The sequence below is a fragment of the Dermacentor silvarum genome, chromosome 9 (genome assembly GCF_013339745.2).
Source record: "Dermacentor silvarum isolate Dsil-2018 chromosome 9, BIME_Dsil_1.4, whole genome shotgun sequence".
Classification (NCBI taxonomy): Eukaryota; Metazoa; Arthropoda; class Arachnida; order Ixodida; family Ixodidae; genus Dermacentor; species Dermacentor silvarum.
In genome coordinates this window covers 48,547,999-48,562,263 of record NC_051162.1, presented here as the reverse complement: position 1 = coordinate 48,562,263, position 14,265 = coordinate 48,547,999, and the positions used below count along the sequence as shown (strand labels likewise).

Genomic DNA, 14,265 nt, shown 5'->3' with positions numbered 1-14,265 from the left:
GCAGGGGCGTCTGCATTAGCAGGCATTTGGTGAGTTGCGCCACCACGTACCCGAGCACACGAGGGTTGGACCCTCCCGCGTCTAACCATGCGCGGCTTAGCCGTGTCCAGGGAAAAGGGGATCCTGGGGGTTGAGCTGATGCCGAGTGTTTGGACCTTTAAGGCCCCTCAGCAGAGGCAACACACCCCTTTGGCCTCGGCTTCACGTAGACGGCACCCCGGACTGACCCACCCGGAGGAAATCGGTAGTTGCCTTTTCCTGTCTCTCTCTCCAATCTTCGTCTTTCTCTCTCACCTCTTCATCTCTCCTGTCTTCTACTCTCTTCTATATTCCGATCTTCTTGGCAGCGAGGGTTAACCCTGTGTGAGTAGCCAACCTAGGTTATTTCATATTCGGTTATAGTGGTGACGTACAGCTGGTGTCTGCGGGACCTGTGTTTACAGGCCCTTCAGCGTCCCCTTGTTGGGCTCCATGGTGGGCGGCTGGCGTTGCTGCCGAAAAATCCATATATCCTTATGGCTAGTTCCTTCCCATCACTCCCTGATCGCTGTCTGAAACGAGGGCGCACCGAAGACGTGTTCCAGTTCTTTGGACATCAAAAACAAAACTTTCCACGATTCCATGTAATTCACTCGGAAAAAGCAGGAAAGCAAGTACGAACAATCTCCCCTTTTCTAGTCTCTAAATCTCTTACTGATGCTCTTGGGCCAGGTTATAAGGCAGGTTATAAGGATGGCCAGTGGTGATCTCCTCATGGAGCTCCATGATCAGAAGCAATATGAAAAGCTGCCTAATCTAGTGTCCTTTGGGGACATCCAAGTAACTGTAACCCCCGCACCGCACCATGAACACCACCCGTGGTGTTGTCTCAGACGACGATTTGTTGTAACTGACTGAAGCTGAACTCTTGGAGGGCTTCAGTGAACACAATGTTATCAACGTTAAGCGAATTAAAATGAGGCATGACGGAAAAGAAATTCAGACTAAGCACCTGATACTCACTTTCAATTCAAGGGTTCTGCCCGAGTCCATCGAGGCGGGGTACATCAAACTTCGTGTAAGGCCATATGTGCCAAATCCTCTGAGATGTTTTAAGTGCCAGCGATTTGGGCACAGTTCACAGAACTGCCGAGGCCGGCAAACTTGTGCGAAATGCAGTAATCATGAACACACCTCTGAATACTGTGAAAACTCTCTTCACTCTGCGAACTGTAAGGGGGAGCATGCCGCGTACTCGCGGTCCTGCCCATGCTGGAAGAAAGAAAAGGAAATTGTTACAATTAAAGTAAAACAAAACATTTCGTTTAAAGAGGCACGTCGGCAGGTGTCCTACCTGCCAAAAACCAGCTTTGCCAAAGTGGTGCGTCAGGGGGCTGCACCACAACGGCTTTCGGCGGCTGCCTGGCACACTCGTAGTGAGCCAGCAGTGACGCCATCTGCCCCCTTGGCGGGTGCAGCCAGTACTGCTCCGCCATCCAAAGAGGGCCCATCAACCTCCGCGATGGTGGGCTCCAAGGCCCCGTCTTTTGAGGCGAGGCTTTCAAGGCAACCACATCGCTCGAAAGAGCGTGTGTCCAGCGCCTCGCAAGAGGCCATGGACACAACACCGAGCGTGAGGGCGCAGTCATCGACTGCTCCAAAAAAGAAAAATCTCGTGTCACGGCGCCTGGAAAGGGGCCGGGAGCTAACTTTATATTCTTGAACACACAGCATAAAAACCTATCAAAATGAACACAGAAATCCTACAAGGGAATGTGAGAGGACTTCTCCATAATCTCGATGATATCACAGAACTCCTCCAGAAATATACGCCAAAAGTGCTGTGTGTCAGGAAACACATCTAAAACCTACACAAACTTCCTCAGACAATATGCAATCTTCCGTAAAGACCGTGATGATGCTGTTGCCTTGTCCGGAGGTGTAGCAATAATTGCAGATCATTGTGTTGCATGCCAGAATCTCTCTTCAGACACCACTAGAGGCGGTGTTTGTGCGAGCGATACTTTTCAACAAGTTGGTAACAATCTGTTGTATTTACGTACCGCCACACTATAAACTCGGCAAAACGAAATTTTACATGCTAATTGACCAGCTCCCGGAACCATACATTATTGCCGGTGATTTTAATGCTCACAGCACTTTGTGGGGACACTCCCGGTGTGACGCCAGGGGTCGGCTTATAGAGAACTTTTTATTAACCTCTGGTGCATGTCTTTTAACAAAAAAGAGCCCACCTATTATAACTTCCACCATAATTCATTTTCTTCTATAGATCTAGCGATTGGCTCTGCTACCCTCCTTCCTTATATAGAATGGAATGTCGTTAAGAATCCATTTGGCAGCGACCACTTCCCTGTGACGTTGACCTTGATAGAGGAACATGACAGTCCACCCCACGCCCCCGTTGGAAAATAACATCATAACTGGAAAGGTTTTAAAGAGTCCACCTACTTAACACTAGATTTTATCAACCATTTTACTATTGATGACGCAGTAGCGTATTTTACCGGTTTTATAATCGACGCAGCTGAAAAATTCATTCCACAAACTAAAGGTTTCTCATGTAAAAGACGGGTCCCCTGGTGGAATGAGGAGTGCAGGCTGGCACGAAAGAAACAGAACAAAGCCTGGGGCGCACTGCGTCGCTCCCCGACTGCAGAAAATCTTATAGAATTCAAACTGGCAAAATCCCAGGGAAGGCGTACGCGGCGACAGGCAAGGAGGGCTAGCTGGGAGAGGTTCCTCTCTGGCATAACATCTTACACACAAGAGTCTAAAGTAGGAATGGCCTTAGAAGGCTTAAGGGGCAGGAGACCCATCCATTGCCTTTAGTTGACCAAGGGAATACCTTGGAAGACCAGGCCAATGCTCTGGGCGAGCACTTCGAGCGTGTGTCAAGCTCCATGCATTACTCAGAAGCATTCCTAAAATATAAACAAGTAGCTGAACTTAAGTCACTGGATCGTAAATGCCGACCGAATGAACCATACAACCGTCCATTTAATATTGCCGAGCTGAGAGCTGCCTTGAGCATATGCAGCAGCTCTGCACCGGGAGCTGACAGAAACACTTACACACTGACACACAGATGACACTTCTGGCCCTTTTCAACTCTATCTGGGCTGCCAGATACATTCCATCCTCATGGAAGCAAGCTATTGTTTTTCCAGTTCTGAAGCTGGGTAAAGACCCTTCCTCGGCGGCAAGTTACCGCCCGATAGCTCTCACAAGTTGCCTGTGTAAGCTTTTTGAAAAAATGATTAATCGCCGACTTATAAATTTCCTTGAACTGAACAATATGCTTGATCCCTATCACTGTGGCTTCAGAGAAGGGCGGTCCACAACTGATCATCTTGTGCGCATTGAAGGACGTATCCCTGACGCATTTGTACACAAACAGTTTTTCTTGTCGATATTCCTTGATATGGAAAAGGCATACGACACAACTTGGCGTTACGGAATTTTGCGAGACTTGTCGTGAATGGGCTTCCGTGGAAATATGCTGAACATAATAGAAAGTTATTTGTCTAAACGTACCTTCTGCGTGAAAATCGGCAATGTATTTTCACGTCAATTTATACAGGAAACTGGTGTACCCCAAGGAGGTGTGCTTAGCTGCACACTGTTTATTGTGAAGATGAGCACACTTCGGGTTTCATTACCACCAGCTATTTTTTATTCCGTCTACGTAGGCGACATACAAATAGTTTTCAAATCCTGCAACCTCACAGTGTGTGAGAGACAAGTACAACAGGGCAGACGAAAACGGATTCAAAGTGAACCCCCACAAAAGTTCTTGTGTTCTTTTCACCAGGAAGAAAGGGCTTGTTGCAGATCGCACTATCGAAATGTATGGACAACAAATACCTGTGAACAAAGAGCACAAGTGTCTAGGCATCATACTTGATTCTAAACTTACTTTCATTGTGCGTATAAAATATCTCAAGGTGAAATTCCTAAAAACAATGAACTTACTGAAAATTTTATCTCACACATCCTGGGGTAGTGACAATAAGTGTTTAACGAATCTTTACAAGAGTCTCATTTCATCACGATTGGACTATGGTAGCGCGGTATATCACTCTGCCGCCCCTAGTGCGCTGAAGATGCGGGATCCCGTCCACCATCTAGGTATCCGCCTGGGCACTGGCGCATTCAAAACAAGCCCCATTGAAAGTTTATACGTCGAATCAAATGAGTGGTCACTCCATCTGCAGAGAACATGCACCAGCCTCACATATTTCCTTAAAGTCCACTCTAATCATCAGCATCCGTGTTTTAATACCGTTAACAATATGACGTGGTGCTACACTTTTTCATAATCGTCCCTCTGTAAGATAGCCTTTTTCACTGCGTGTCAGGGAACTAAGCGAAGAAATTGATATCCCACTCCTCGAACATCGCTTAATGCCTTCAGCCAAGCTGTTACCACCTTGGGAGTGGCAGGTAGTAGCATGTGATATATCATTTGTAGAGGTTACAAAGCACGCTTCAGAGGTCGAAATCCGAATGCATTTCCTAGAATTACAGTTCAAGTACTCGTGCACAGAATTTTACACAGACGCTTCTAAATTACATTCCGGAGTATCTCATGCAGCCGTCGGTCCGTCCTTCTCGGAATCCGGCGCACTCCACCCAGAAACAAGTATCCTTACGGCTGAGGCCTACGCAATATTGTCAGCTGTAAAGCATATAAAGAAATCAAAACTTCAAAAAACTATTATATTTACAGACTCCCAAAGCATCGTAAAAGCCTTGAAGTCACCCTGTAAACAGAAAAACCCTGTTTCCATTGAGCTCTATTCTGTTCTTTATAGAGCATACGCAACTAACCAGCATGTTATTATATGCTGGGTGCCTGGGCATAGAGGCATCGAGGGCAATGTTCTTGCCGACCAAATGGCCACATCAGTCACATCACCCGCTATTAACCATACAGCTGCTGTTCCTGCAAATAGATTTGAAACCTTTCTTGCGAAAGAAACTGCGAAGCCACTGGCAACGCTTGTGGGACGCAGAAACAAGCAATAAGCTTCATTTGATTAAGCCACAGTTAGGTTACTGGCCTTCTGTAACGAAAACCCGGCGAACTGATATCCTTTTCTGTCCTCTCAGAATAGGACACACGTACGGCACCCACAATTTTCTATTGAATGGTAATGATCCTCCAACCTGTGGTAGATGTGGCGAGAGGCTTACCGTCATCCACGTCCTCCTGGAGTGTCGGGAAGCCAAAAGAGAAAGAAACGCTTTCCTTTAGCATATCGCTATTGTGTCCCTCTACATCCCGCTATGTTTCTTGGTAAAGAACCACTTTTTAACAGCAAAGCAGTCCTCGCATTCTTGAACGATGTTGTGCTACATGTTATTAGCCCAATAAGTTCGTAGCGCATCCTCTCTCCAGAGGATGTTGCTGTGATAGTTTTTTATAGCACATGCCTCCAGGCCCTTGTGTCTCAAGGGCTCTGTTTAGGCACTTGTGCTTCTGGCCAATTCTTGCTTCTGTAATATTTTGTAAGTCATATCATTCTCTCGCAAAGCATTGTTCATGTCTACAGTACACATCATTAGTCATTGCCATAATTTTGTTACGTATAGATTTTACGCACTTTACAGCGACCGTTTTTAGGCCCCCTTACAGCCATGCCACATCTAATGTTCATATAAGTGACTATTCATATACCATTAACAAGCCATTACCATCGTCTTGGCGCTCTTTGGCCACATCTGGCCCTTGCGCCAATAAACCGCAATAATAATCATCATCATCTTGACGGTCTGGGTGCACCAATCCAGGTAGAAAAAAATATGTATACGCAACCTGAGAGGCTATCGCACAGCCATATCTAAAAACTGAAAGTCGCTCCGGTATAGTGTTCCTTCTGCTTCACTGTACAAGAGTGAGTTTCACTTTCTAGATATGGTTGCATAATAGTGTGTTGGATTGCTTATTGCTTTCTCTGTCTCGATCTGTGCATCCAAAGAGTTCTTATATGCATGTAGTTTCACGAAATAAGATTAGTCGCATGTTCATGGGAGCGCGCATGGCAGCTTCGAGCGACGGCTTGCGGATGGAACTAGAGTGTACTACAATTCTACTACACTCTGTCTACCAATGCGCTTTCCGAGAGAAGGAATCACGGCAATGATTGGACGATAATATGAACAACAGTGCTAGAGAAAGGATATTACCTATGTATAATCAAACAGTAGGGGAGACTGGGAAGTAAAGACCAATGGAATATTCTTGGCTGGTCTGCCGATCTTCATTGTGCCAGCAGGTGAAGTCAAGTAGCAACATACAAGTCTCATCGAATGCTATTTGCCATTCAGATTGTATTAGATTCCAGAATTCACTATTAGATATGATGGAAGAGACGTTTTTGTTCGAATGTAACGCAATCACAGCAATTTGAATTCTCGGGGTCAATTGAGCGATGCAAGGGAGGACTGGTCCGAATAATTCTGCTGCTGGTGAGTCGCAGCTGTTGCGCAGAGTCGCACCAGTTCCTGAGCGAATTAGCGCACGGTGTTGATAACATTTACTTAACGCCTCCCTAGCTGTCAAACAATATGAACACCCCGTTTAGAGGAAGCCTGTGAACCTCCTAACTCGATTCAGGCAAGGAAAAAAAATTGGGACAGTCTCACCGTGTTTCCATCCCATTAAAACTGATTGGTGCACATTGTAGCCCACTTACCTCCTTCAACGAACAAATGAAGTCTGAATATATCTCTGTGTATGTGAGGCATGCCGTTCCTTTAACAGCTTCATTATTGTCGATATGATAATGCACCGGATAACTGAAAGCAGCCGTATGTAAAAAGCTGCTCAGTTGAGCTGACGTGCAGCTGGGAATGGCATCACATGCAGGCTTGAAATATAAAGTAAGCATAACCTGTTTTTCTGGGAAATCAGACTCGAGAATAATGTCATTTTGCTTACACCCCTAAAAGAGCCAAAGGACGCAGCTACCTTCTTTTTTTAAATAAACACGTTCTGTGGTTTTATGTAACAAAACAACGATATGTGATTATGAGGCACCCGCGATGTTAGACTGTTCACCACCTAGGATTCTTTAAAATGCACCTAAATACAAGTACGCGAGTGCTTTTAATTTCGCGCCCGTCGAATTCCCCGGGCTGTATTGAACCCATGAGCTCCAATGAGCTCCAGAATTGCCAGCAGTTTCCAACGGCACAACCTTGATGCGGCCAAATCCACTTTGATCGCAGCTCCATCACAGTGTTTTTCGTCGTCGGGGGTCTCACTGCAAAGCATGTGCTGCTCTGGCCGCTCGTCCCAATCAACCATATTCTAGTACACTCTACGTGCAAGTTAAGGAATTGCGGGCACAGTTCAGCAGCAACGCCATTGCTACGCCGTTGGGGGCTGAGCATGTGGAGAAAGACGGTCGATGTGGTCTTGAACTGTTGAATAGCAGACGACACTGAGGCACAGTTCCTGACGGCACACAGCCTTCCCAAAATGGCGGTTGCTGTCGGTGGGAGAAAAAAAATTACCGTCCCTTCTCCTTGAAGATGCTCGAACAGCGAAGCTGTGTTAGTTACACCGATCAAGTAGTGCATGTCTTGCACAGGATCCAATTGCATAAACACAAGCAAACACAGATCTACAACATGAACCTCTATTACAGTGAAAAGTTACGAGGCGAGAAGAGGCAGCTACTTCCGACGTTACTCTACGAGTGTCCCGTTCTCTGGTCCAAACCAGCTGAGCCGCCACCAGAGGCATCGGCTGCAGTCACTGACACCGCGCGTATTCGGCACGAATGCGGAGAAACGCGGACGGCGTCGGCAGAAGCTCTACGGGTTGCGCGTTATCCGAACGGGCGTGCCGCACAGAAACGCCTTCGCTTATTGCCTCTCCTCGCGCCCCGCGGCCTCTCATTGGTCGCCTCATCCGTCCAGCAAGGCCGTAGTAAAGCACGGCCCCTCCACCTGACCATCGGGAGGTGGGAGTGCGCGGCCGCAGTAAAGCGCGGTCCCTCCACCTCGCTACGCTCCCTCTGGAGCATTGTGCATGACTGGAAGACTATGCGCTTCCTTCCCGCTTCCCGCCTTTGCGTGCGCGAGCCGCAATTGCCGGCTCACTGTCGCATGCTTTCACTCGCACATACAGCGTACGGTGCGCGGCGCTGATTTTATTTCCCGCCAACTTTATGCAGAACCTCACGGCAATGACGAGGCCGACAGCATAAATTTGCCATAAGTGTCCATATAATTTCTATTGCAATAATATTGAATGTAATGAAGTAACTGAATCAAAAATAAAGGGGCACTAAAGGCAAATAATAAGTCAGGCTAAAGGGATAGATTCTTGGTGTCTAAGGTGTCAATATTGTCACGGGAATCGCGAGCAACGTTTTAGTATTCGAGCTAATTTAGGTAACTGCAGGACATGATTTGCGACACACCCAAGACATTGCAAATACTAGCCCTATGACGTAGGCACTCCTCATAATTCTGTCACTAGTACTTAACATCTTGTAATAAAAAGATCATTGCATTAGATTATAAGATGGAAGGAAATGCTACTTGTCCAGTTCTATTCGATATTTAGAAAAAAATTTGGCGACCCTTACACTCCGTGAAGATGGTTAACCGGTGAAGCTGAAACGTGCGGTGCCGGTGTTTATTACTGGGTTAATCCTGAGGGTTCATTAAAGTATTTCTGAATTATGAGGTTACACACACGTTCGGCTGCGACGAAAAGAGTGACGTCACTGTAGGTATGTAGGCCCAAAGTCCGCCATTGTCGCTTGTGTTCGATGTCTTGAGTTTGCTCGGCGGCATGTTTAGCAGCATTTGCCTGCCATTGCCGCTTGCGATTCTTTGAAAATAAATTGCTTCAAAATGAAATCTGTCCGTTTCGTAAGACATTGAATGGCTTATACCACCTTCAGCAATGGCTTATACGCCATAAACGCGGCCTTCCCATTACGACGACAGAAGAGAAGTGAAATTCTATGCTGGAATGATGAGTGGCAACGCAGCCAGCTGTGGAAGCAGACCACGACGAATGCGGGAGCAGTGGCATGAGCACGTGCCGAGTACGACCACGAGCCAACGATCCAGCTGTGGAAGAAGACTATGCTCGAGCCAATGCTGATGCTGATAATTTTCTGTACGCAGGCCTAGACATATAAAGCTTCGCTTTAAACGAACTCATTGACGTTACCCTTGACAACAACGCGGGCATTTGAAAGCTTTCGTTTTCGCTCGACTCTGTACGGCCTGCACTTTCACGTTTCAGTTTCATTATCAGATAGTGTTGGTTTTGCTCGCTCACGAAACTCGCACTAACTGCAAGTAGCAGAGAAGTCCATGTGATGTCGCGGGATGCCCGAACACTCCACGACAATTGATGGAAATAGAGTGTACTAGATAGGGGGGGAGAGGGTCCTGCGCCCTGTGGAGGATTTTTTTATTGAAAAGTTGATGCTACCGTTGTTTTCACCTGATTGAGTGGGCCCGAGTGCCTGCCGGACGTTTGTAGCGTCGTAGGCCCTACTGCAGCTGCATGGAGCTTTGACAGGCATTTCACTCTGCTGCATCTAGTTTTGATACTCCGTGGCGGAAACAGTGATTTTGTTCTCCACTGACCAGTAGTCAATAAATTGGAGAAATAGCGACAGAAACGACCCAAACTAGACAGCAACGATGGTGCGTCAAGCAGACAACAGCTACAAAGCCCGTGAGCTCGCCTCAGCCAATGGGCACTGCCAACAAAGCTGGAGCTTAAGGATAAGGCGAGGCAGTACCGCCACAATTTCAGCGTTTTTGGCTTCACCCTTGGCGCTTGCCAAGGTGTCCACCGGACCCACTCTGCCATTTTAGTACACTCTAATTGAAAGTAGCTGCAACGGCGAATCCAACAGCTCCAGTATTGGCTCGGTTTCTTCATGGCCGCACATTTGTGTTTTGTGCGATTGTTTTGGCGTCGTTTTGCTCACAGACAACAGTAAAGGGCAGTGATAGCGTATACGCCACCATTCCCCTGCTTGGGGACGGGCGATTTGAATGTGTAATGGACAAATGGTGCAACAAAAAGTCCCCGGATTGATCTATGCGTACGAGATAGTGCTACAAGCGGACTATGCAAGAAATTCACAGACACTTGTGAATAGTATGTGTGGCAACTCTGCAACAAATCTAGGCCTTAAGTGTAGCGCAGAGTAATGGGGACTTATGATTTTTAATGAAGAGACGAGGACATACGTGGTGTCAATTCAACCACGAGTCATGCCCATGATCAAGGAATATAAATACCTTGGTGTTAACATAAACAAAGGAAAGACTTACTGAAGCACCCACCAAGATTATCTGAAAATAAAGGGGAAGCAGAATGCAGGAATAATGAAATATAGAGAACTTGGGGCCACTATAAATATGAGGTGGTGTGCGGAATCTGGAAAGGATAGTAATGGTGCAAGCACCAACATTTGCAAATGCCATTTTGTGCTTAAAATTGGATATCTTGTCAGGGTAGGAAGTTACCAAAGATGGTTAGGCTGGTAAGCTTTAGGAGCCCACAGCAAAACCACAAATGAGGCAATGCGGGGTGACATGGGTTGGGCGTCGTTTGAAGTTAGACGAGTGCAGAGCAAGATTAGTTTTGACGAAAGACTCGGGAACATAGATCAAAATAAATGGGCGGCTTAAGTGCACAAGTATCTGTACCTGAAAAGTGTGGTCACAGAATGGAGGAAGAGTTCTAGAAAGTTGGCAACCAAGGACAGGGTAATTGAAAGTGTAAATAGACAACCAGCAGTCATCTGAAAGAGAGTGAGAGAAATAGAGACAGTGAATTCGTTACAAAGAACGGAAACACAAAAGACGGTGGACATTTACAAGAATTAGAAAGAAATTAGAAGAGAAAATCTGTACGGTAACACCAAGGGTAGGACTTTATTTGAGGCTTGAGCTGGTTGCTTAAGGACAAAAACATACAGGAGCAAATATTCGCAACAAGATGAGGCATGAGTATGCTGCAGCAAAGATCCAGAGACCATTCAACACATCCTAATGGAATGCAAAGGGATTCACCCAGTGAGAACAGTAGGTAACGTAGACCTTTCAGAAGCACTTGGATTTGAAGTGGATGGAAGCATCAACCGGTCAGCAGTCTAGGTGGTAAACAAGTGAAGTTTAGAGGAATAGCGGAATAAAAGCAGGGGAGAAATTGATACGACCGGATATGTCACAGGGATAGGTAGCGGCACACGGTAGATAGAGAAGTTTTGACGAAGAAGAAAAAAAAAAAGATTGAGATGTATATAAAAATGCTAGAATGAAAGACATGTACTATAGCATGCATACCCAGTTAAATCAAGCTGGCTAGGTAACTATCCCCGCCCCGTTTTAAAGGGGATGCCAAGAAATCATTATCATCATCACGAATACTGTGCATGTTTTCACTAGTTCTAGTTGTATCAGACAATTAAGGTGACTGAGTCGGTTCAACTTTCTTTAAAAGCAATAAACGGTGCAATGTCCCGAAATATTTTTTACTTCAAGAAATTGTTATGCTAGCTGTGAGTATCGGCAAAAATAACCAGTCACATAACATGTGAACAGGTCTCATCGAATTTTAATCAGTGGATTATTTTTTTATTGTTATTTGCAGGTAAAATGCTGGAATGAAGAAAGCGGCTGCGAGATGGTCACTGCCGCCTCCAAACTCTATGAGCATTTCTTCCAAGATTGTGACTACCACATCACGTCTTGTCAAAAGTGTTCGGCTCTGATTCTTTGTAACGATGTGTGCGCACATCTCAAGAGTGACTGTACCGATTTTATGGTGTCTCGCATGTCTAGAGCCCCCAAAATTTCTTACACTGACCCAGAAGGAATACTGAGAGCTTTGAACGCGAGCTTAGATGCGCGAGTCGGTGAAATAAAGCACAGCCTATGTGAAGCCCTGAGCGAGAGTAGCACTCTACTAAACAACCGATTAAATGAGCTTTCTCTTTGTATGAACGCAATGAAAGAAGCTGTGTTACAGCCATCGACAAGTGAAATTTGTGCAGAGCAGAGTGGTGGTCCAGAAACAGCTGCTGGTGTTGCCTCCATCAGAGCAGTCAAACAAATTATTAATGCTCACGGCGACAGGCTCACCAAACTTTCAAGTAGCATAAGCAGTCCAGGTTACACTCTAAACCAAGGTGTGGGGGATACGGAAACGACAAGTCCTGAGAGGCTTGAACAAAGTACAAATAATCCGAGGATTGTTCAGGCACAATTGAGCAAAAGCTTGACAGGAAGCACTCCCAGTCCGAAAGAAATTTCCCAGAGCCTGGAGGTGCCTAATGAAATTCAAATCGGAAAGGGTCTGAACCCTGCGGTAAGTTGTACATCCTCTGAAATCTATGCCACGAATTCTAGTTCTATCCCAGCACCTAGAGAGAGTGTGAAACAAACAGAACAGCATACGAAACTCCAGAGAGGAGAAGACGCAGCAGAAAACACAGGTAATGCCAAACGTTGCGAGCTCATTGTGAGAGGACTAACTTCGATGAGGAAATTTGCAAATATAAATGGCTCTTATGATTACGTTGGGGAAAAAATATACCTCTTTGGCTATCACATGTTGGCAGGCGTTAAGCTCATTAGGGGTAATCAGTCTTTGACCTTGCATGCGCGTATTAAGCTTATCAAAGGAGTGAATGACAACTTTCTTCAGTGGCCATTCCATCAAAACATCAAGCTGATTGCTGTACATCCATCGGGGTACCAAACGTGCCATTGTGTAAATTATGCATTTCACAGTATTGCACACTTTGGAAAGCCAGGACCATTTGGCAACACGGCCTTGTATTTTCCAGAATCCTCGTTATGCTTGGAAAATCTTGAGCGTGAAGGATACACAGTGGATGACAAGGTTCAGCTGGCTTGGGAGCTCGCTTAGCGTGTCCAGTGAACATGTGAGAGGCATATCAGGTGTTCTGGTTTTGCTCCGATGTACACTGCTGTCTGACAGCACTGCTAATTTCATTGATGTTCTGCCATACTTGCGGATTTGTTTTTGTTCAATGGTACTTCATATCATTTTTTGTACTGTTACCTTAGGCTGCATTTCTATCCTTGTATTCACTGTTATCGTCAGTAATGCTCTTTCTCAGAATGTGCCAAATAAATAAAGCGCTTACCAAAACTCAAATACTGGCTATGGTACAAACATGCCGCTTATTCCTGTAGAAGTGCGTATGAGTACATGATATTCTGTTTTGCATGTTAATGTGACTTCAAGAGAACAATCTCTTTTGCTCTATACTCCACTTGACTTTAGTGACATCAGCTGTTCACTGATAAATACTGCCTATAGTTGTGGTAAATGGGTGCGATAGTTATTCTTTTGTTTTTCATCTTTGCTGTGTACATTGAAATTTGTGGACCCAGTGGAGCTGTGAACTTGTGGGCATTGCAAGAACCATAAAGACGTAAAGAATGCAAACCGAGAGCAGGTAGCACATACACAAGCATGTCAGAGGGAAAAGAGAAAAGGAACATCGAGGCTGCATGGCAAACGTGTGGGAGCTCTAGCTGCAAAGCTGCCCAAGCTGCAGAACCAGTGCACCGTCCGAGTAGAAGAGCTGCTGGTGCCATTCTAGCGTGGCCCTGTGCTGAGGCAAGCCCACCCAGTGCAACTACTTAGGCCATTCCTGGGACCAAGGCCTGCTGAGCAGCATTTCCTAGAACACCGTTACACACGTCTCTTGGAGGAGAGTAACTATAAGCACTGGCAGCTAACAGAGCCTGTGTCTGGGTTGGGGTCCACCAGAGGTGCGGCCGGTCGCCGAGGTTTTCGAGTGCAACATGGACAGGTATTGCACACAGTATTGCAGCGATGTGTCGTTGACCATCAAGGACAGAGCTATCAAACAGAGTGCCACCTGTACCTCAGTTCGCTTCTAGCGAGGAACACACCTCCAGGATCACCGCCCAGTTTTTGGACATTACGATCTCTCGATGTAGATGATTTTTAATTTCTTGCCTTTAGCTTGGTGCATGACTTGTCGCATTAAACTACCTTTTGTATTCTGCCCATCCACTTTTGTGCCCTTAAGTTGTGAGAGATTGTTTTTTTTGCTTTGAGTTTCTCAGTTGTCTTTCAACATCTCATGACACAAACAACTGACAAATGTCCCAACTACCACACAACTACCATACCTGTACATACATTTATTTTCAGACAGCCTATACACATGGAAGCGATTTCAACACATGATGTCTACGCATGAA

General features: G+C 45.8%; 1 protein-coding gene across 4 annotated transcripts in view; it reads left to right on the top strand.

The window, feature by feature from the left end:
- Positions 1-14,265, top strand: part of LOC119463574 (uncharacterized) — a 126,186-nt gene extending 111,921 nt beyond the window's left edge. For all 4 annotated transcript variants that reach the window (XM_049656025.1, XM_049656022.1, XM_049656023.1 and 1 more), the window contains one exon: positions 11,651-14,265. In XM_049656025.1, the coding sequence (XP_049511982.1) occupies positions 11,651-12,931 (1,281 nt within the window). In that variant the 3' untranslated portion in view covers positions 12,932-14,265. The remainder of the gene's footprint in view (positions 1-11,650) is intronic.